The sequence below is a fragment of the Crocodylus siamensis genome, chromosome 1 (genome assembly GCF_052110815.1).
Source record: "Crocodylus siamensis isolate JL-2025a chromosome 1, ASM5211081v1, whole genome shotgun sequence".
NCBI classification, from domain to species: Eukaryota; Metazoa; Chordata; order Crocodylia; family Crocodylidae; genus Crocodylus; species Crocodylus siamensis.
In genome coordinates this window covers 162323947-162346419 of record NC_143395.1, presented here as the reverse complement: position 1 = coordinate 162346419, position 22473 = coordinate 162323947, and the positions used below count along the sequence as shown (strand labels likewise).

Below are 22473 nucleotides of genomic sequence, written 5' to 3'. Positions count from 1 at the left end.
TCCCGTGTTAACCCTTTCACAGCTGATACTGAATTGGCAGTAGCTTTTGTCTGAACAGTAGAAAACTGCTACCAATTCAGTAGTGCCTGTGAAATGGTTAGCATTGCTACCCCTTTTGCTTGCTATGCCGGAGAGAAAGAGTAGCCATTTTGCAACACAGCCTATCCATCAGAGACTATGATTTGAAAAATCTTGTTTTCTACATTCTGCCTTCCAAAAACAAAGTGTGTATATTCTTTTGGGTGGGTGCAATATGTGAGAAAATACAGTAGGTTTCTTTTTTTACCTTCTGGCTTTGCAGGGGAATTGTACCATGATTCTCACCATGTCAGATCAACAGCTAATCTGAATCCTACCAAAACTGATTTCCACAGCATCCTGAGGGGGATCCCAGAATCATGCCCTGGGATATGAGCTGTGAGTAGATCCCATCTACCCATTAATGCTGTAGTTTTTACTGAGGTCAGGAATGGCTGGTCACTCCAAAGGCTGTGATCTCAGGGGTTACTGGGTCTGCAAGAGTCACTTTTCTCAAGAAGGTGGTGATTTCTTGCCTCATTTTTCAGTGGTGGCCAATACACTTTGCACAATTGCAACACTCTGCCAAGTCACTGAGAGGTGAACAGAACATGTAGGGTTTTCAAAAGAGCTCTGGGGCGTTAGCTGTCCATTGCCCAGCGATAGCTCAGAGAACTTCCTTCCCTGATTTCCTTGGGTTCCTTTGGAAACTCATGCCTATATTTCTATAGCAATGACACATAGACAAAAGTACAGGACGTCCCCCCCTCCTTCCTGATCTTGCTACAGAAATGCACGATTGATTAATTCTGACTGATGTGTTGCTTTTACCAGTCATTTCTATTAATGGGCAAGACTCTATTGAAATTAGCCTTTGCTAAGGAGGGCGTGTCTGTGCCACCTCCCAGGAGCATATAGTGAAGAACAACATGCCTGCAGCCATCTTGGAGCACTCATAAGTTCTGTCTTGGGACTACTTATTGGCATCTACTTGATGCAGTTCCAAGGTGGATATAGTTCCAGGTGTAGCAAACGAGTTGTGTTTCACTGAAGCACTCCACTAGTGTAGTAGGGATCTGGATAAGCCTTTAGTCACCCAGTTTGACTACTGGCCCTTGTGAAGACCCCTTTTCCTCCCCAGTTCCCCTTCACCCAGCAATTCACAAATGCTTTGCCTTTGTCTCCACTCAAATGGACAAGAAGGCTACATGATCTTCACTCCTCTTGATATTATTTTCTTTCCAATCTAGCTGATCAGGATTAAAATATAAAGGCATTTAACAAGTGCAGGATGAATAGTGTAATGGACTCAAGTGTATTCCTCCTGTTGCCTGGATTAAGACTTAAGACAGCAACTCTGAGCCTTACCTGGTCTTCCAGGCAGTCACACACCTTCATTCTCATGATGCATTATGGTGGTTTGAGTGTACAACTGGGGTGGGGCAGAGACAGGAAGGGCTTCACTGAGGAAAGCACCTAAACATGGACTGAATGTTGACCTCCTGTTTGTGTGCAACACCGTTACATTCAGTAATGCTCTTAAGTACATAGTTAAAAGCAAGCACAAGCTTAAGTGCTCAGTTGAATCAGCCTCAGCAACAGCATGAGTCTGCTGAGACTGGAATTTTGGAAGCTCTTTGCTTCCAGGCTATGCTCAGCCCACCAGACCTCTTCAACTCTCTCCAGAAGCCAGTGCAATATGAGGCTGAAAATATGAGGCAAAGACACAGCCGAATCAAGCCCAAATGTGGAATTACTACCCTTTCTTCTCCACTAACCAAGCAGATTGTCCAAGTTACTTCCTGCCCATTCCTTTAGTTTTCCCAGTAACTCTAAACACATCTGCTTATTCCATTGTGTTAATAATTATTCTGAACCGAGCAGCATAGGCACTTATTACTCCCGGTCAGACATGCATCTCACTTCCTAACCAGAAGGGGGGAATGACTGCCAGCATTGCAGTCAGGTGAAATGGAAGCTATTATGGTGCTATGAGAGTACCTGCAGGACAGCTGGGCTCTGGAGTGTCACGAGACAGAGGCTCTGCAGCACCAATATTGTGATTGTGCATCTGAATACCAACTGACAGTCTGGAAAGGAAAAAAGCAAATGTCTTTTCAGAACAGGCAGCCTATTAAACACTCTATCAGCAGTCACTTTTTGTCGATATATTTGAGTATACTGAATGTGCCAGAGTACCAAAACATTGAATTTTAGACCTGGTTTTTAAAGTAGCTCAGGGGGTCTCTTTTCTTCCATCTTCTCTTTTCTTTATGGGTACTTAGAAGGGCAAGTGTCACAAAAATAACACGTGCAGTTAAGAATGAAATTCAACTTCAGCTACACATAAAGAGCACGGTATACATGAAAATTACAGCAATTGGTCTTTGTACATTGTGAGTTTTCTAAGAACTAAAGATAAATAGATTAGTTTTCATGTTAAGATTACATTTACACCGTGGTAGGTGTTTCTGGATTTTTTTTTCACCACCAATGTTATAATTACCACCCTTCTTCTAAGAGTCCTTCTGTTAAACTCACTGAAATCTAAGGCATCCCACTTATGTGTATTCTGTGCACGTCTGCATCTTGGACCCTGGCAAAACCCAGGCCATGGTTGATTCCTAATAGTTCTGGTGTTTGAGCCCCAAAACCAACATTTAAACATTTGAGCTGTGTGTACGGGATTGCTCAGAGCTTTCTTTTGTGTTTGCTTTACACAAGCCAGCTAAAGGAAAGAATTTAGGTGAGATCACATCTCTCTCTAGCTTTACACTATATAAGATACACAGCAGACTTGTTTGACACACAAAAAACTGTCAGGTGGCAGTGGAGGGTGAGGGGGTGCTGGTTAATCTTCCTAAGTCATATCAACTACTGTAAAGTATTATGCTGCAGCTTAGCAGCCTGGACACTGACTAGACCCCATCCTTTCCAATGCTGCTATTGGGGGCATAAAGCATTTTGAGTAACAAGGTAATGAGCCTTAATGAGGTGAGAACAGCTGAGTGAACAGTTCCTGAACAAATTAGCCCGATGTGCAATTCAGCTGAAGCGGTACCTTTAATATTGAAATCAATGGGTTTTGCCAAAGGGTTAGAGCCATTTACATGATTTAAATGGCTGCCCATCTTATGTTACCCTCAGGCATCTTAAGTGGCTTATACTGTTCTTATTACCTGAACAGGAATATAATAATATCTCAACAGCCATATTCCTTTAGCTCAATGCTTTACTAAGGCACAGTGACTGCAAGTAAAAGGCTGTACAACTGGAGAGAAAATTTGTTCCTTGTCGCTGTATGTGAAATGCTCTCACATGGTAGAACTGGTCTCATGTTCAAGAAACCAATGAAATGAAACTCATGGAAATGTTTGAAGTATTTATTGTTGCTGTAGAGTAAATAAGTGACACGCGGATAAAACATTCTAACACATCGGTGGACTTTGAAAACTAAGGCTATTCTGTGGATTTGTCAGATCCTGGTGTCTGTTTTCATACAATGCATTTATAAAACAAAGCTATAAAAACACCCATTTTTTTAACAATTGAGATTGATAGTATGCACAGAACTAGAGACTACATTTAGTGTGATCAACACAACAATCTTACAGACCAGCATTTGCTTCCCACATTACTGACATTCAAAACAACGAAGAAAAATGCTTCAGTCTGATGCACTGTTATTTCAAATGACTTTGATGACAAGTAGAGACCAAGCATGAGTTCAACTTTTTCTGAGCAAAGAGAAAGAGACCCATGATCCTGATCAGGAAACATTTGAATAAGGAAAATGAATGGTACCCTTAAAGGCAAGAAGAGTGTGCCATCCTTCTCAAGAAACAAGTGACATCTAACAGACACATCGGCCCCATAGTGCAAGTGCAGAATGCACCAGGGCATGGCCACTAGGACTAGAGAGAATGGTAGCTCTCAGATTCATGCTAAGAAAGTGAGAGGTCTCCTGGTGCCAATATGCTTCCATGAAAGATCAGTGTACTTGATTTCCAGAGGTCCAAAGCCTTCTAATTCAGTAGCACTGAAAACATTTCAAAGGGAAAGGATGTTAAAACAGAGCAGTCTGGCACTTTTTAATATGTGTAGTTTGAATCAACTAAACAAGGGTGAATGAAAACAAAACAGCCTCCTAGTGGCCTGAATGCTCGGGCTAGTTGGATAAGAACCAAAAGGGAAAGTGAATATAAGAACCAAAAGGGAAGTTTTCCCCACTTCCCAACTAGTTTTATTCAGCAATGTAGCTCCTGAATTTCACCAAGATTATTTTTCTTTATTCAAATGTTAATATTTTTTCCCCCTTGTGTTTATAAGGAGTCTGGAAATGGAGGTGGATTTCTGGATGATCTCCATGTTTGTGCATCGGCCTCAATAATATTAGCTTTGCTTATAGGAAAAGGGTTTTATTCACTTCACTTGTGCTGCCCTTCATTGCTAGGGCAAGCTATCCTAACATGTAGCATTTATAGCTCACAAGACAACAAAGTGATGACTATATACATATTTTTATTTCTATGAATGCGAGAGGAGTGAATTACGAATTTGCTGGATGTTTCCCACATTAAGGTATGTAAGAAATTTGGCCTCACTGAGATAGAAAGCTCCCCTTGACAGGTCAGCTCTTGGTTTGAGGTTCAGTTCTAAAACCATTTAGAGATCTCATAGCAACAAAATACAGACTTAAAAAAAATACAGTAGAAATTTGCACTTTAGAAATGACCAAAGTCTCCAGCTTTGATCCCTGACACACTTTATGACCCCATAGTTTGCTTTAGGACAGAACGGAACACAGATGGTGTGCGTGTTGGTGATGTGAAGGCTTGACCTCTGCAGTATTTGCTCAGCATCTAGGTTGGGGCTGTTGGAGGAGGCTAGCCTTTGATACTACAGGCATCTGTAGAACCCAAGCCTTGAACAGATCCCCTTTGAAAGGCAGACACAAACGAGGTTTGTTTCCGTCTTACTGCAGGAGCTGAGACAGCTGGGATTGCCGGAAGTTGAAGCAAGAAGGAACGCTATCATATGGAAAATGTGCTATGTAAATTTGAACAGCTGCCTTCATATCATAGGCCATTTAAAATGCCTCCCCAGTGCAAAAAGACCATCCTTTTCTGCTGTACTTGTGACAATGCAGTATCAGTTGTCAAGCTATTTATGCATGTACCTCTAAATATAATGTGAGGAAGTTTGTTAAGAGACTTGTGCCTAAATTAGATGCCATTTTACTAAAGAAATAAAGGTTTAAAAAAATTCCTGAAGTAAAACAGATGGCTTCAAGTACTTATGCATAATAACTAATTAGTCATTGTGAGCAGGGATTAAAAAACAGCTGTCACCTTGTAAGGGGCAGTTAAATATAGGTCAGTGATTTCATCCAACAGTGACCTGAGATTCAAAAGCATCAGATAACCGTGCTTAATGCTCACATTCAAAAGAGAACCAATTTGTCTGCAGTGCTGAGCCCAGTGTTCTAGAGGTGCAAAATAATACACAGTAAAGTCTTCAGTCTGCAAATTTATACTTCACAGTAATATAATTCATCATATGGAGTTAGATCACCCCAGCATAGCATGGGTACCTTCCAAAGCCTTTTGGGGAGCAAATCAGACGTGCAGAAGAACTAAGGGATGGTCTGTGGCTGTGCAGTAGGCCATCTTTGAGGCTAAATGCCAAAGGCAAGCTGAGGCGTTTGCTAAGTGCTGAGGGTGTTCATTCTATAGTCTCCATAATCTGGAACATCAATTTCTACTATATGATGAGGACTGTGTAACATCAGAAAAAAAAGTGTTCTTTGTCTGTAAAGGTTTGAAAAGATCAATATACCATTGGTTTATCTGGCTTTTCACCAATTTTATATGAGGGACATGCTTTTCAATGCAGGACTCCAACAAAGGACTGGCCTCTGAGAAAAAAGAAAGCCAAGGAGCATACTAGTCTTTGTGTAGGGAAATCATGTTTCCTGTGTTGTGATAGGTTCAAATATTTATTTTGTCATAACTGCGCACAACCAATCATGGCCCTGGTTGAGTTTTAGCAGGTCTGAGTTGTAAATTAAAAAAAAAAAGTTTTCCTACTGTAAACACTGATGGTGTCTTTACACCGGGTGCTTCAGGGGTGGGATGGAGGGAGAGCACTTTAATTGGAGTGGCTCTGTTGTGTATTTGGCATCCTGCTCTCCAAAATGGTGGTGGGGGTGCTTTAACTAAAGCTTATTTGGCGACATTTGGTTAAAGTGCCCCCAATGCCATTTTGAAGTATGGGGATGCTGAATACAAGAGATGCGAGGGCTGTTGGAGTGTGCTAACTGGCACGTTCCAGCAGACTCTATTGAATCTGTTCCAACGCACTGTAATTATAGCATGTTGGAGCAGTGCCCCTGCATGTCTACAGGCATCCTGAAGTTTTAAATGACTCAGAAAGCACTTTGAAAAACAGAGAAGCAGCTTCAAGGAGTAGACATTTTTTCACTGTCTCTTTAAAATAAAGGATATTTTCAGATTAGTTACTTCTACAGAAAGAAGTCAATACTTGCTAGCTACCTAACAAACAACTGGTTGGTTTTGTTTTAGGGCAACAAATGCAGCTAAGTAGTAGGTGCAAGTCTCCCATAGGATATGGGTGTTATGTAACTGATAGCTGAATAGCAAGGCGGGGGTTGGGGGACGGTTGGTGGTGGGAGCTGGGGTAGAGGGGAAAAAGCTGGCAGAATAGGTCTTGGAAATATTCAGTTAAGACTCATGTTGCATTGGAGCAGATGGCCCTGCCTATACAACAACATAAGACATTAAGGTTAAAATTTCCATCTAATTTCTTATTCACTGAGCCAGCCAGTCAACAGCCAGGAAAATCCGAGAGAAAGAAGTTTAAAACAAATACAAAAATATTAGAAATACTGGGGAAGGAAGGGAGAGGAGATCTGAATTTTAAATTTGGTGATTACTTTATGCCAAGGTGAGTGTATAGGAGTCACAGACCTGTCTCTCTCAGCTGGACATTGTGTACTTGCACATTTGAAAAGTTCAGGGTGCATCACATTTACTAATTTCTTAATGATTGTTCAATAATCCAGCATGTTATTTCGTAAGTACAGTATGCTGCAATTGCTAACTGCTTGCAAGAGCAATACTCATATTACATTCAAAGATAAAAACTATCATTTTCACAGGTAGCAAGAACTAATATTTCTCTTTCTTTTCCATGGAACAAGTGCAAAATATCTTTAGTAATAATGGTAGTAAGAAAAGACTGAGTGTTATCATGCAAAAAATGTGTCCCTGTACAAAGTCTGCGGCACATCTCAAAAACATCAGTTATCTCCCTTTGCTCCCTGCTGAACAATCTTCTATTCTGTCTTCCCACCATACAAATTTTGTCGTTTATTAGCATATCGATGACACACAAGCTCAATTAATTCTAGCCCTCCAAATATTTTCTGTTGCATGGCAAAAATGATGATCATGATCAAAAGATACCATCGTACAAAGCTGTACAAGTACAGCAGCACAAACATAGCAAGTGTGAAGACTGTCCAGTACAAGAGCGAAATGCACTTAACAACTAGGACCCTGAGTTCAGATTTACATGGTGGAATTATGCTTCGCCCCGTTGCATCAAAGTACTTTTCACCTTCGTAGAACTGCCGGAGTCTCTCCTCTTTCTCTTCCCAACGCTTCTGGCACCAGACCTGAAGCTCTTCCCTGGAAGTGGGCACAGCGTGTACTGGATATCTGCGGACATGAAAATGAATCTCCTTTGGGAAGTTTCCATTCAAAATGTGCTTCTCCGTTTGAGGAATGTTTTGAGGGTATGCCACAGTGATATCATGGATAGCATCAAGGTTATTACCTAGAAGAAACATTTTGGAGAAGATAAATACAGACAACAGGATAATCAGTTTTCATGACAATTAATAATGATTAGCTTAAGACTACAATTAAAAGCTGTCAAAATCATAGTTGAATTCACAAAGGTTTAATAGCAGATACTGACTATCCTACTTATATAATGCTTAAAGGCCAGCAGGTCAATATTTCCTAATCATTTTCTGTATCTGGATTATAGTTAAGTCCCCAAAGGACAAAATGACATTCATTTACAGAAACACTAATCCAGAATTTGCAAACAGGATGGGTAAAAGGATAATGTTAAATTTCATTTCAAGAAGAGATTAGTATAGGTGTGCCTGGTCTTTGCTTCAAGTAAACATAAGGTTCCGGTCACTTTATTTTCATATCCTTCTGTAAACTGTTTCTTACTGCATTGGAAACTACAGTTCCCTTTCACCTACTAGCTATGGCACTTTTTGCAAAATGGACTGTAATGGGCATACAAAAAGAAATCTGGTTTAAAATTTGATTCAGATATGTATCAAAAAAACGCATTGGAATTTATTGATGGGCTAGGAAAAAAAGAAAAGAGACAAAAACCCCAGAAAACTAAATCAGGGAAGTCTTCATCTGATAGAAGATGGTGAACAGCTTCACAGATCAGCCAGGTTGGGAAACAGAGCGGTCAAATTAACACTCCCCTTTAAATAGAACTATTCGGTGTTTCAAATGCCAGTCATTAGTGGCCTTTGCATGAGGCTTATGGTTCTTCAGTACATTCTAGGTCTGGAGAACTAGAAGCAATGTGCAAAAAAGGAGAATGTTATGTTTGGGTACAGCTAAGTACATGATTTGAACCTGTCAATCTAATCTAAAAACAACTTTAGATTAGACATTATAGAGGGGTGTTGACAAAAGTACCCTGCTGTTCTATCATTATGCCTGACCGAGCCAATCTACGTGTTAGAACATAAATGTTGCTAAAATAAGTTTTATCATAGCGTCTGTGCATTAATATTAATTTCAGGAAGATGCATTCTTTTGAACATCCCCTCTCCCAGGGCTGGCCAGATGACATTCTTTTCACATTTCATAAAGCTAACTCTGCTAGTTTAAAAATTATCTAAAAATAGTTGTATTGCACACCAATGTAACATTAAATGTTATGATCTGCCAGCCCTATGCTATGATTAATTTTGTGTTGCTGTTTTGATTTGGTTGGTCATCTCAAAGCAGAAAAGGGTGAGTTAAAGACTAAATAGATTTAACTTATCTATAGGGTGAAGCAACTGAAGGCAGTTTCCACCAAAAGGGATTTCATTTCTTAGGTGAAATCACTGCATGGAGACACCAATTTACTGGTCCCAAGATTATCCCCATCTCTGCACCGCTGCCCCACATCTCTAAACATGACATAAGTGGAGTGGGAAATGTTACTTTAAAAGCCAGTGTTCAAAGTAACATAGCCAAAGTTCAACTCCAAAAACCCTGAGGTTAATATTTACTCTGCTTTTGAGAGTTCAATCTGTACTTGTCACCTTGCCCCTTGTTGGCATCAGTTTGGCTTCCTGAACGCAGTCACTTAGGAACAAATTTCCTCCTGCATTAATTACCTCTAAACCCTGCTTAATAGTGTTCCCTCTCACTCATGTAACCCTTAATCCTCCCCTGTTAACTTGTGAGGTGGTGCGTAGCCAGCTGGAAAAACCTTTGGCCACTGTTTACTGCATGGTTTGCATGAATGTCTAGCAGCCAATATTGTGATGTAGGCAGCGTTTCTTAATTTTATCATTTAAGATGGCATGCTCCAATTGACACGTACAGTAATAATGCACATTACTAGAAATGGTTGTAGAAACTGTATGGCTCTGTCCCTGGACACTAAACAGTTGCTCAATCACTCATTAGAGCAATGTTATGTATTTGGGCCAATTTGTTCATGTGCCGCGAGGGTCTGTGAGGCTCTTGCCATAAATTACTCAGATACAGACGCTGGTGAGATACAGATTAGACTGCAATTGACCGCTGTGCAATATTATAGTTTTCTCCCATAAAGTGCTGTGCCACATATAACTTAGGCCAGGAGTTGGCAACTTATACAGCCTGCGAGCCAGATCTGGCTCAGGAAAGTTCCACCTGGCCTGGGGCAGCACAGAGGATCAGGCACAACATAGCTGTGGCATGTCCCCCATCCCCTCTACAGCACCCTCCTGCTGCTCTCTTGTGCCTGCACTGACCCTCACTGTAGTGAGGCCAGATACCTATTGTCCCAGTGCAACTAGAGGTTGCCAACCCCTTATTTAGATCACTGAAGAATTGCACAGGATTCCTAAGGGCTTGCTGAACAGGTTTTGTAGAGCTGTAGAGTCAGATCCCATTGAGATGGGGAATTGCTGCATTCTATACTAGTAGAAGCTTTCAAAATTCCTTTTAAGAGAGCCACAAGTAGAGTGTATCAGAGTAACCCAGCCTTTAAGAATGAACTGTGGCCAGGCCAGTTTCATCCTTTTAAGTCTCCACCCTTGCAGAAGAATCAGATTTTTTTCTCCGCCTCTTTCTAACATCTAGTTAACCAAAGACTGCGGTGCTGGTGTCATCGGGAAGGCTTTGGCTTCCATGACCACAGCCCGCTCTTTGGCGAGAGAGGCAGCGAGCTGCTGGAAAGGGACGGCCTCCACCTCTCACCCCTGGGGAGGAAGCTCTTCTCAGCCAGGCTGGCTGACCTGCTCCACCAGGCTTTAAACTAAACCCGCAGGTGGGCAGGGGGACTACCGCCACTGCTGAGTAACCCTTGCAAAGCCAGCAGGCCAAGGCACTTAAGGGACCCCAGCCCTGACACCATCTGTGGGCAAGGCAAGAGCCCCCAAGGGGACACTTGCCTGCCTGTACACAAATGCCAGGAGCTTGGGGAATAAGCAGGAGGAGCTCGTCCTCCTGCTCAGTGCAAATAATTATGATGTCATAGGCATAACAGAGACCTGGTGGGACTTCACCCATGACTGGACCATGGGTATAGAGGGCTATACCCTGTACAGGAGGGATTGTGTTGACAAAAGGGGAGGGGGTGTAGCTCTCTATGTTAAGGAAAGCTACGCATCCCTGCAAGCTGATGTTGGCAACCAGGGTGGACGACTGGAGACCCTCTGGGTTAAAATCCGTGGGGGACATGGCACAGGGGACACAACGGTGGGAGTCTACTACAGACCTCCCACCCAAAGTCAAGAGCTTGACCAGGAGTTCACCCGGGAACTGGCTGAAGCCGCATGCTCCAGGACGATGGTTGTCATGGGTGACTTCAATTACCCAGACATCTCGTGGGAGGATCACTCGCAAAATCCGAGTGGTTGCAAAGCTTCCTCTCGTGCGTGGATGACCAAGGCTGCAACTGAACTCCAACTAGCTTTGAGTATCAAGGACAATAAAAAGTCCTTTTTCAGATATCTGGGGAGCTGGAGAAAAAGCAAGGGCAACATTGGACTCCTGCTGAACCAGATGGGGCAACTGACAACTGATGCCCAGGAAAAAGCCAACCTATTAAATGGGTACTTGGCGTTGGTCTTTCATAAGTCCCATAGGATGCCCATGCCTGCTACGGGACAGGGATGTTCGGGTGATCCCCTGCCCTCCATTAATGCTGACCTCATGAAGGAACACCTTGAGAGGCTGGATACCTTCAAGTCATCCGGCCCTGACAATCTACACTCCAGGGTACTCAAGGAGCTGGCGAGCGTCACAGCCCAGCCCCTGGCATGGATCTTTGAGAACTCCTGGCACTTTGGTGTAGTGCCCGAAGACTGGAAGAAGGCCAATGTGGTGCTGATCTTCAAGAAAGGGAGGAAAGTAGATCCAGCAAACTACAGGCCCATCAGCCTGACTTCTATCCCGGGGAAGATCTTAGAAAAGTTTAATGGACTGGCCGACGCCAACATCCTAAGGGATAGCCAGCACGGGTTTGTTGCGGGTAGGTCTTGCTTGACCAATCTCATTTCCTTCTATGACCAGGTGACCTATTACCTGGACAAGGGAGAAGAGATTGATGTCATATATCCTGACTTCAAAAAAGCCTTTGTCTGGTATCCCATGATCACCTCATGGCAAAACTGGCTAACTGTAGCCTGGGGTCCACCACGATCCATTGGCTGGGAAATTGGCTCCATGGTCGGACCCAGAGGGTGGTGATTGATGGAAGTCACTCATCATGGTGTCCTGTGACCAGTGGGGTCCCCCAAGGCTCTGTCCTTGGACCCATATTGTTCAACATCTTCATTAATGATGTGGACATTGGAGTCAGAAGCAGACTGGCCAAGCTCACTGATGACACCAAACTTTGGGGCAAAGCATCCACGCCAGAAGATAGGCGGGTGATCCAGGCTGACCTGGACAGGTTCAGCAAATGGGCAGATGAGAACCTGATGGTGTTTAACATGGAAAAATGTAAGGTACTCCACCTTGGGAAGAAAAACCTGCAGCATCCTTATAGGCTCGGCAGTGCTTTGCTGGTTAGCACTACAGATGAAAGGGACTTGGGGCTCATGATTGACCACAAGATGAACGTGAGCTTTTAATGCGATGCTGTGGCTAGTAAAGCGACCAAAACGCTGACTTGCATCCATAGATGTTTCTCAAGCAAATCCCGGGACGTCATTCTCTTGTACTCGGCCTTGGTGAGGCCACAGCTGGAGTACTGCATCCAGTTTTGGGCTCCACAATTCAAAAAGGATGTGGAGAAGCTTGAGAGAGTCCAGAGGAGAGCCACACGCATGATCAGAGGTCAGGAAAACAGACCTTACAACGACAGGCTGAGAGCTATGGGGTTCTTTAGCCTGGAAAAGCGCAGGCTCAGGGGTGATCTGATGGCCACCTATAAGTTTATCAGGATGACCACCGGTATCTGGGGGATGTTTGTTCACCAGAGCGCCCCAAGGGATGATGAGGTCGAACGGTCATAAACTACTGCGAAACTGTTTCAGGCTGGACACAAGGAAGAATTTCTTTACTGTCTGAGCCCCCAAGGTTTGGAACAGCCTGCCATCGGAGGTAGTTCAAGCACCTACATTGAACACCTTCAAGAGCAAATTGGATGCTTATCTTGCTGGGATCCTATGACCTCAGATGACTTTCTGCCCTTTGGATGGGGGGCTGGACTCGATGATCTTCCGAGGTACCTTCCAGCCCTAATGTCTACGAAATCTGTGAAACACTTCTTGTCCCCGTGTTGCAGCTCTGCCCTAGAAGTCGTCATGGCTTGTACTGGGCAGCTACCCAAGTGTTCCTAGGTAAGCCTACTAGATACATGCCTTAGTGAGATGTGGACTTCCTAAGTTCTTCCTTCTACACGTGAAGTGCAAAAAAATTATCCTGTTCATTTTTTCCTGTCCACAGGGCTCCTGTTCTAAAGACCACTGTAAGCTTACAAGAGTGAAGAAAGGTGGGTCAGACCAAGTGAGAGCATTACATAAAAATTCCCTTTAGGTTGTTGCTAAAGATAAGCCATCTTAGCAATGGATCCAGCAGCACCCTTTGCATAAAAATGCCCTTGACAAAAAATGCTAAATAGTACTATACAACAGCTCTCTGGCCTTCTCTCCATCATTTCTGGCTAGATACAGCTGAATTAGCTTGCTATTATCACCCCTCCTGCGGGGGGAAAGGAGGGGTTCAGATTTTTCTTAAAATCAAGACATTGCACATAAGCAATGAATAACATTCAACACTTCCATCACTACATTTCAATTTTAAAATAACATATTTATTATACAGTGCTGTGTATTAGGTTTTGATGGGGAAATTAAGTAATTTTAACAATGCCCATTCTGTTCATCTTATTAAAACTCGTATTTTGTTAGCATCCTCTCACCCACTCAACTACATCATGCCTGAAATCAGACAGACCCCATCAGAACAGAGACCAGGTTCTCTCTGCACTGCAAGGTGACTATTACATTTTGACTGTAAATTAATTCTAGGACAGAGCTCAAAAACCTTTCCACAGTAGCTAGACAAAGCTTTATTGATTCCTTGTTACAAATGGGAAAACTGAGGCAACTGGCTTAGACTAGCAGTGAGTGAGGACTCCTAATTCCCAGTCCTATGTTTTGCTCATTAAACCACCATAATATGATGATAAACAGAAAATAAATATTTTTGATAAAGATTAAATGACATAGGTACTTCAAAGGCAAATTCAGCAGTCCTAAAGCCAGAGAAACATAAAATACAGAAATACAAGAGTTAATACACAGGGCTCTTTAAACACGTCAGTTGTCTTGGTCATGAATATTTAAGAACAAAACACAAATGGCATCCCAAAGCTTTTAATTCCCTGGCAGAGTTCACAAACAGAGATGACAAACTTCAGCCCTTCTTTAATAACTGTTGAAAGGAGCATGGCCTCTGCTATTATTACCTGCAGTAAGCTGCTGGATCCACACTGCATACCTCAACAGCTCAAAAAAAAAGTTTGAGAATGTTCTCCATTAATCTGTCAATGCCATTTATTAATATGAATAAGGCCACACTGCAACCACACAGCACCATACAAACGAATCTGATGTAAAAAAAATCACTGCAACAGGTATGTAAATCCCAGAAACTCAAAAATTCCTTAGGAAAGGTGGGATGTCTTTAATTACAGTCTGGGTCACTTTCTCAGCAGCCATGCCCTTATGGCTGCCTCTCTCTTCCAGTGCAGGCTCATTTACTGGGTACTGCAAAAACAAAGAAACAGCACCTGGTACAGGGCAAGTATAATTTCAGGGTTGGCCAACAAAAGGCAGGCAAGGGACATGTCACAGGGAATGATGCGTTATGGGAGAACTGCAGGGCAGCCAGAAATGGAGGGACTGGGAAGAGAAAAAACTGGTCATGCTGTATGTTAGAAGCAGCTAAGAAGGGATTAGAAGGGGAAAATGAGAGAATGACTCATGAATGCAACCAACTAGAGAAGAGGAGATAGTGGAGGAAGGTGGCAGTGAATGTCTTGCTTAGCAAGTTATTTCTAAATAAGAAAGGATGCCACAGGAAGATGAGGAGGAGAAGGAAGGGTGAAGTATGAGAATACCATGCTGTGCAGAAAGTTTAGATTGCTGGACTTAGCTTTACTAATACATTTTACCTCTTATGAGCTCTCTCTAGAATATGACCCATGTTTCTGTTAAAGAGTGGCCCGGTAGTAGATTTGGCAAGTGGTGCATTAGCAGAATGTTGCGGATGGGAACTGCGTCAAACTGGAGCTTACCGTTACCAATGGGCATGTAACTAGGTTAAGCTAGGAAGCAGGCAGCACTTTCTCCTTACTGAATTTAAAACCCTGCTTACAAATACCTTGTTCTGCACATTTCAAGTGGAACCCATAATCTGTATTTAGAGTCACATTGCTCTAACTACCATTAGCTGCTCTTAATGAGCCAGTAATAGAAAGCAGTAATTGTTTGTAGCTCAGACAAGTAGCCTGTGCTTAATGAGAAAGACTTGAATGAACAGGGATGTACTAACTTTCAGGGATGCTTCTCATTTGTGCAAATACACCTGCTATTTTGGGAGGAGAGAAGAAATCAAACAGTGCTCCACTGAATCCACAAAGTTAGCTCCTCACCGACATTTCACCTTCAGCATCCAAGTTTAATAATTGCCTAAATGAGCATAACCAAGACGGTGAAGGTAAAAGGTGACAGGCATACATTTCGCTTGTCTAAAACACAACCATCAGTTCTACAATTTTTCAAATTCTCCACAGTCCTTTAAAAAAGGGACGGGAACAAGTCTATTTAACACGTAATGGTGAAACTGTGTGCCAAATAGTACATAAGCACTGCAGTAAACAGGAGCTGCATCACAGTGCTGCTAACTGACTCAGAAAGCTGGATCCCATGCAACCAATAGAGGCAAAGTGGTTAGGTAATGTGTATCTTAATCTTCACCTACTTAGTAACTACTAATCTGGAAAAAATCCTGAAAGTATTACTGTGGGATGCTTTGGCTTTAATACTTCCTGAGAGATATACTCATGCTCCACTTAAACTTGCTCATACTTTGGGATTGAACAATGTAGGATGTTTCTTTTTAAGTAACTACAACACTAAGTTGTTTGCTTTGGGCACTGCAGTCATAAGTGGCAAAAGCTAGCACAAGTAATTCTGACTGGGTTTGCGACAAAAGGAATAGCATCAGCAGTGAGACTTTCTTCATTTAAAATTTTTTTTAGGAGAAAAGTTCATTGTATTTGTTTGTTAGCTCAGATGCGTTATTAGAATCTTTCTTGTAAGAAGCTTTTTTACTTGACTCAAAGCAAACCTATCTCAGGCACACTGAAATGACATTTAATTGTGAGTTAATAAAATACTAAGAATACTAATAAAAAGGACTGCACCATCAAACCCTTGCTATACTTAAGATATATTGATGACATCTTCATCATTTGGACTGAAAAACTGCAATCTCTGATTGAGTTCCATCAGAAATTCAACAATCATCATCCCTCCATCCGACTATCTCTTGAATGCTCCAACACAAAATCTCCTCTTTAGACACAATCGGTATCCAGAATAATAAAATACAGACCATGTTATACAAGAAACCCACAGACCAACATATGTATCTGCACAGAACCAGTAATCACCCTAAACACACCAAAAAAGCTGTGATATACAGCCAAGCCCTCAGTCACCAGCTAATTTGCACTGAGAAGAACATCTGGGATTGCGACCTCACCAATCTTAAAAAGGCTTTCACCTAACAAGGACACTCCTCCAGAGAGATAGATCACATTTTTGAAAGAGCTGCCCGGATACCACGGGAAGAACTGCTGCAGTACAGAAGAACCCCCCCCCACAAATCGCACACGGCTGGTTATGACATATCACCCCTCGCTCGAACCCATATGGAAAATCCTCAAACAATTGCAACCCATACTAGAAAGAGACCCAATTCTTACAGAGATGTTCCCAGAGCCACCCATCCTAGCCTTCAAACAAGCACTGAACCTCGCTAACCTCATCACCCAAAGCAAACTTCTTCAGGCCCAGAACACACCAAAAGGATCCAGACCATGCCAGGACAAGAAATGCAAAACCTGCCAGCACATCACCACCCCCACAATTACTACAACAGAGCCATCAGCATTCCTGGATCTTACAGCTGCACCTCCAGAAATGTAATGCGACTCATTCAATGTACCAAATGCCCAGATGGAAAATACATAGGAGAGACCAAACAACAACTGCACACCAGAATGAATGCACACTGGAAATCTATCAAAGACAAAGTACTCAGCCCAGCCTAGACCGATGACGAGCAGTACAAATACCCAGCTAAGCAACAGGGGCAAGGGCAGTACTGAGAGTAAGGGGCCAGTGCACACCTCTTCAGGAGGCCTCACATGCCTCTACACAAATGCTCATAGTATGGGGAACAAGCAGGAAGAACTTACCCTCCTGCTAGCTGACACCAACCCAGACATAGCGGGGCTCACAGAAACATGGTGGGCGGTGGTGGGCGGTGAATATCAAGGGCTATAGGCTGTACAGGAGGGACAGGACAGGGAGGAAAGGCGGGTGTGTGGCTGTCTATGTCAAGGAGGAATACACATCCTCAATGAGTGGCATGGGGTCAGAGGAGGGGCACAGTGAAGTGCTCTGGGTTAGAATACAAGAAAGTCAAGAGGAAAGGGACTTAACGGTGGGGATCTACTACAGACCACCCAACCAAGGGGAAGAGCTAGACTGGGAATTCTTAAGTCAGCTCATGGAGGTAGTTAGGTCAAAGGATGTGGTCATCATGGGTGACCTGAACTTTTCAGACATCTGCTGGGATGAGCAATCAGCCAGGTCTGACCGCTCACGTAGGTTCCTAGCCAAGATACAGGACCTTCATCTAACCCAGGAAGTGCACAGCCCCACCGGGGGAGATGTCTTGTTGGACCTGGTCCTGGCCACAGGCGATAACCTGGTGAGGGGCGGTTAGGAAGGCCAAGGCGGAGATGGAACTGGGACTAGCTACCCAGATCAAGGACGACAAGAAGTCCTTTTTTAAATACATAGGGGGTAAAAAGAAGGTACCGGGTAAAACGTGGGACCTCTGCAAGACATGCTAGGAAATCTGGTCATCACACCAGACGACAAAGCTAGCCTATTTAACAATTTATTTGCCTCCATTTTCCTGAGCAGGGACCTGGTCACCCCTCCCTCACTGGGCCCCCCTCAGGCCCCAAGGGAGGCGCACCTAGGCCATGGGTCAGGGAGGATCTAGTCAGGGAACTTCTGGAGGGCCTGGATGTATTTAAATCAGCTGGTGCAGATGATCTCCACCCCAGAGTGCTGAGGGAATTAGCTGAGGTCATTGCGGGACCCCCGGCACAACTGTACGAGCACTCGTGGTGCTCTGGTGTGGTGCCAGAGGACTGGAAGAAGGCCAATGTGGTTCCCATCTTCAAAAAAGGGAGGAAGGAGGACCCAGGAAACTATAGGCCAGATAGTCTTACCTCAATCCTAGGTAAGCGTTTTGAGAGAGTTATCTTGGTGCATGTCCCTGAGGGGCCAGCAGGGGAGATTATGCTTAGGGGCAACCAACATGGGTTCATTAGAGGCAGGTCCTGTCAGACCAACCTGGCGGCCTTCTGTGACCGGGTCACAAAATCCTTAGATGCAGGAGTAGCAGTGGACGTAGTCTTTCTGGACTTTCAGAAGGCCTTCGACACTGTCTCTCACCCTGTTCTCATTGAAAAACTAGGGGACTGTGGCATTGACACCTACACAGTCAAACGGGTCGCCAACTGGCTGGAGGGCCGCACCCAGAGAGTGGCGGGGGATGGGTCACTTTCGACCTGGAGGGATGCGGGCAGTGGGGTCCCCCAGAGCTCGGTCCTCGGGCCTGCACTGTTCAACATCTTCATCAGTGACTTGGACGAGGGGGTAAAAAGCACCCTGTTTCAAATTCACAGAAGACACTAACATGTGGGGGGAAGGCTGCAATCGGACCTAGACAGGTTACAGGGGTGGGCAGATGAGAATAGGATGGGATTCAACACTGACAAGTGCAAGGTGATGCACCTGGGGAGGAAGAACCGGCACCATACCTACAGGCTGGGGGACTCCCTTCTCGGCAGTGCAGAGGCAGAAAAGGATCTTGGAGTCATCACTGATGCCAAGGTGAACATGGGCCGGCAGTGTGGGGATGCAGTCAGGAAGGCCAGCTGCACCTTGTCATGCATCCACAGATGCATCTCAAGCCGGTCCAAGGAGGTGATCCTCCCCCTCTATGCGGCACTGGTCAGGCCGCAGCTGGAGTACTGCATCCAGTTCTGGGCACCACACTTCAGGAGGGATGTGGACAACATGGAGAGGGCCCAGAGGAGGGCCACTCGCATGATCGGGGGCAGCGGGGCAGGCCCTACGAAGAGAGGCTGCGGGACCTGAACCTGTTCAGCCTCCACAAGAGAAGGCTGAGGGGGATCTAGTGGCCTGTTACAAACTAGTCAGAGGGGACCAGCAGGCATTGGGGCAGTCCCTGTTCCCCCGAGCACTACCAGGAGTGACTAGAAATAATGGTCACACGCTGGCAGAAGGTAGATTTAGGCTTGATATCAGGAGGCGCTACTTCACGATCAGAACGGCTAGGATCTGGAACCAACTTCCAAGCGAAGTGGTTCTGGCTCCTACCCTGGGGGTCTTTAAGACAAGGCTAGACAATCACCTTGCCAGGGTCGTTTGAGCCCAGTACTCTTTCCTGCATGGCAGGGGGTCGGACTCTATGAATTGCTCAGGTCCCTTCCGACCCTACCAACTATGAAACTATGAAACAATAATACCCAAAACAGGACACGGTATTACATGTGACACATTGTTAGCTTTGAGCAGAGTGGAAAGATTACTTTGTGTCTTCATACAACACTTGTGTATATGTACCCATACAGTATTTGCGTGCCTGTGTGCACAACAATTTGACAGTGCTACCTCATTTTCTATTTGTGCCCCAGATGCTTGTCAGCAGAAATGCTGCCTAGCCAGTTATTCCCCTATTTATGCAGACTAATTCTCCAATTTCTCAGAACCCAAGACCTGTTACTCTCTCCCAGAAGGAGGTTTATGTGACAAACCCATGTTGGCTGTTACTTTTCTCATCTTCTAGGTACTCTCAAACAGATTACCTGATAGTTTCAGCATATTTCCAGGAATGAAAGTTAGGCTGACTTGTTTATAATTCCCTGGGTGCTCCTTTTCCCTCCTTTCAAAAAAAAAAATCAGCACAATGTTTGCTGTTTTGCAAAAGTCTCCATTCTTGTTTTTCCTCTGTGAGGAAAGAGAATTAATCAAAGATTGTTCCTAATGGTTCAGAGATTGTTGCAGCCAGCTCCTTATGTACACTAGGGTGAACTCAGTCAGGTCAGCTGACTTAACCACATCTAACTTTTGTTGCTAATGCCAATTCCACTAGTCATTTGATCAAAGTTAACCTTTTTAGTGAAGACTGAAGACAAAAAGGCATTACATACCTGAGCTTTCTTGGTATCGTCTATTATTAGCTTTCTCTCCCCACTGAGAAGCAGCCTCTTTCCTTGGACTTCTTCATACTACTAATGTAGATACACAGATTGTTTTCTTGTTACACTTTATGTCACTGACTTGATTTGATTACTGCCCACTGAGTTGATCCCTGTGTATTAACTCTCACCCACAGATAACACCATTGGGTATTTGTTATCTAAAACTGTTTACTGGAAAGTATTAGTCTTGGCTGCTGAAAAAGTCAGTTTTCTTTGGAAATATGCTAGCTACAGGAAGTAACCTTGAGGATTTATAACCCCCACTAGATCCAAAACTTCAGGCGTTTCTCTGGGATAAAGCTAAACCATTTAATAGTGATTGGGGATTCTTTTTCCCCCCCCTAAATATACCAATCAAATAAGCAAGCCAGAAACACAAAATGTTAATGTCAGTCTTGATTTAGTCCACGTAACAAGCTTTGAATCCAGAGATATCAAGCTAACCTACTCAAGTTTGCACAGGTACTGCAATATAATGGACTCTCAAAATATTTCCACCTGCTGACTTGAAGAGTTCAAAGAAAATGAGACTTTTTCTCTTGAAGTGTTATGTATGGAAATGTCTGGCTTTTTTTTCTATATGATTTATACTTACTATTCATGTTAGACAAATTTAATGACATACAGGCTTTTAGTCTGATGCTAGATTTAGTAACACCCAAAACAGTATCTTGGTTTGAAACCAGCCAGGAAAAAAAGAGAGGAAATTCTGCTTTAAATGTGAAGTCTGTTGTAAACCCATTTACTTAATGGATTTTAAAGCAAGAACAGACTAGAATCGTTACCTATATCTGACCTTCCGAATACAATAGGCCATAGACTCTTTTCCTGTAATTTTTGCAACACGGCTGTAACTTTGTTTTGAATTATAACATGTTTTAAGAAAGCCCACAATTTTGTTATGTGGACTTTCAGAGATGAAAAATCTGCCATATCTCTACATAAACTGTTTCAACGTGCAACATTTTTTTTTCTTTCAGACACTGGACTTCATTATGACCTTGTCTGCTAAACTAAAAGGGCTATTTAGAGTTAAATTTCTTCCCCATGGAAGTGCTTCAAGACTGTGATCAACTCACTTTAAGTTTTTCTCTTGAATAAATTGAACAAATTAAAAGCTTATGCCACTCAGTATGCGGCATGATTTTTATAGCTTAGTCTTATAGATCTCTTCTGAATGCTTTCCAGTATTTCAGCACACTTTTTGATATGTGAGCACCAAGCTGGACATCAAGCCACTTAAAGTTTTTAATAAAGCCGCAGACATCAGCAAGGCCTTCCTACTTTTGTTATTCCTTTGCCAAGGCTTGTCAAGACTGTCTTCATCTTCCTACCCATAGCTGCACATTTGGAGCTCATGTTTTACTAGTTAACTGCTACATCAAATGACTTTTCAGCATCACCACACTGCAGGATGCTGTCTAGTATGTTTTGAGCATGAATTCTATTCTTGGGCCGTGCACAGACAAGACAAGGGGCATGTGTGCATGACACTTTAAAGTGGGCTAAATGCTTTTGCACCATTTAATGGCATCGGTGTTTGCATGCTGAGGCAGCGTATTGCACATTAATTCCAGCTGTTGTAGGAAATTCGGCAGCGTATTGTGCCTTAAATGACTTGGGGTGCAGCAAACTAAAACTCCTCCAAGAACTTTTAGTTTGCTGCCCTACAGCTGTAGAGTGAAGCACTGGGCTCAGGGCAGCTCCATGGCTCTGCAGGAAGCTTGTGCAGGCAGCCTGGCAGCAGCCCGGAAAAGCAGCTCCGCCCAAGAAAAGTGGTGAGCCTGATCTTTTTCTTTTCCCTCTCCTGGAGCCTGCCTGAGTTGCGTGGGGGCCCAGTGCTTCCCTCTGCATCTGCGGCGCCCCCCAGGACTGCCCAAGCCAGGTGCCTGCTGGTGGGGGCTGCCTGGCTGGGGGTCACCGCTGCCCCGGAGGGAAGCACCACCCCCTCCCCCGCAGCCCAGGAAGTGCTCTGCCTGCCGGCAGCTTGCCCTTTCCTCCCTGCTGGAGAGGCAGGTAAGTCAGGTGTATGCACAACATGGAGGTTTAATCAGCTCTAAATTGAAGCAGTGTTTT

General features: G+C 43.7%; 1 protein-coding gene across 1 annotated transcript in view; it reads right to left on the bottom strand.

The window, feature by feature from the left end:
- Positions 1-3387: 3387 nt before the first annotated feature.
- LCLAT1 (lysocardiolipin acyltransferase 1) overlaps positions 3388-22473 on the bottom strand; it is a 242612-nt gene continuing 223526 nt past the window's right edge. The window contains exon 7 of the mRNA XM_090047279.1: positions 3388-7878. Within this exon, the coding sequence (XP_089903405.1) occupies positions 7376-7878 (503 nt within the window). The 3' untranslated portion in view covers positions 3388-7375. The remainder of the gene's footprint in view (positions 7879-22473) is intronic.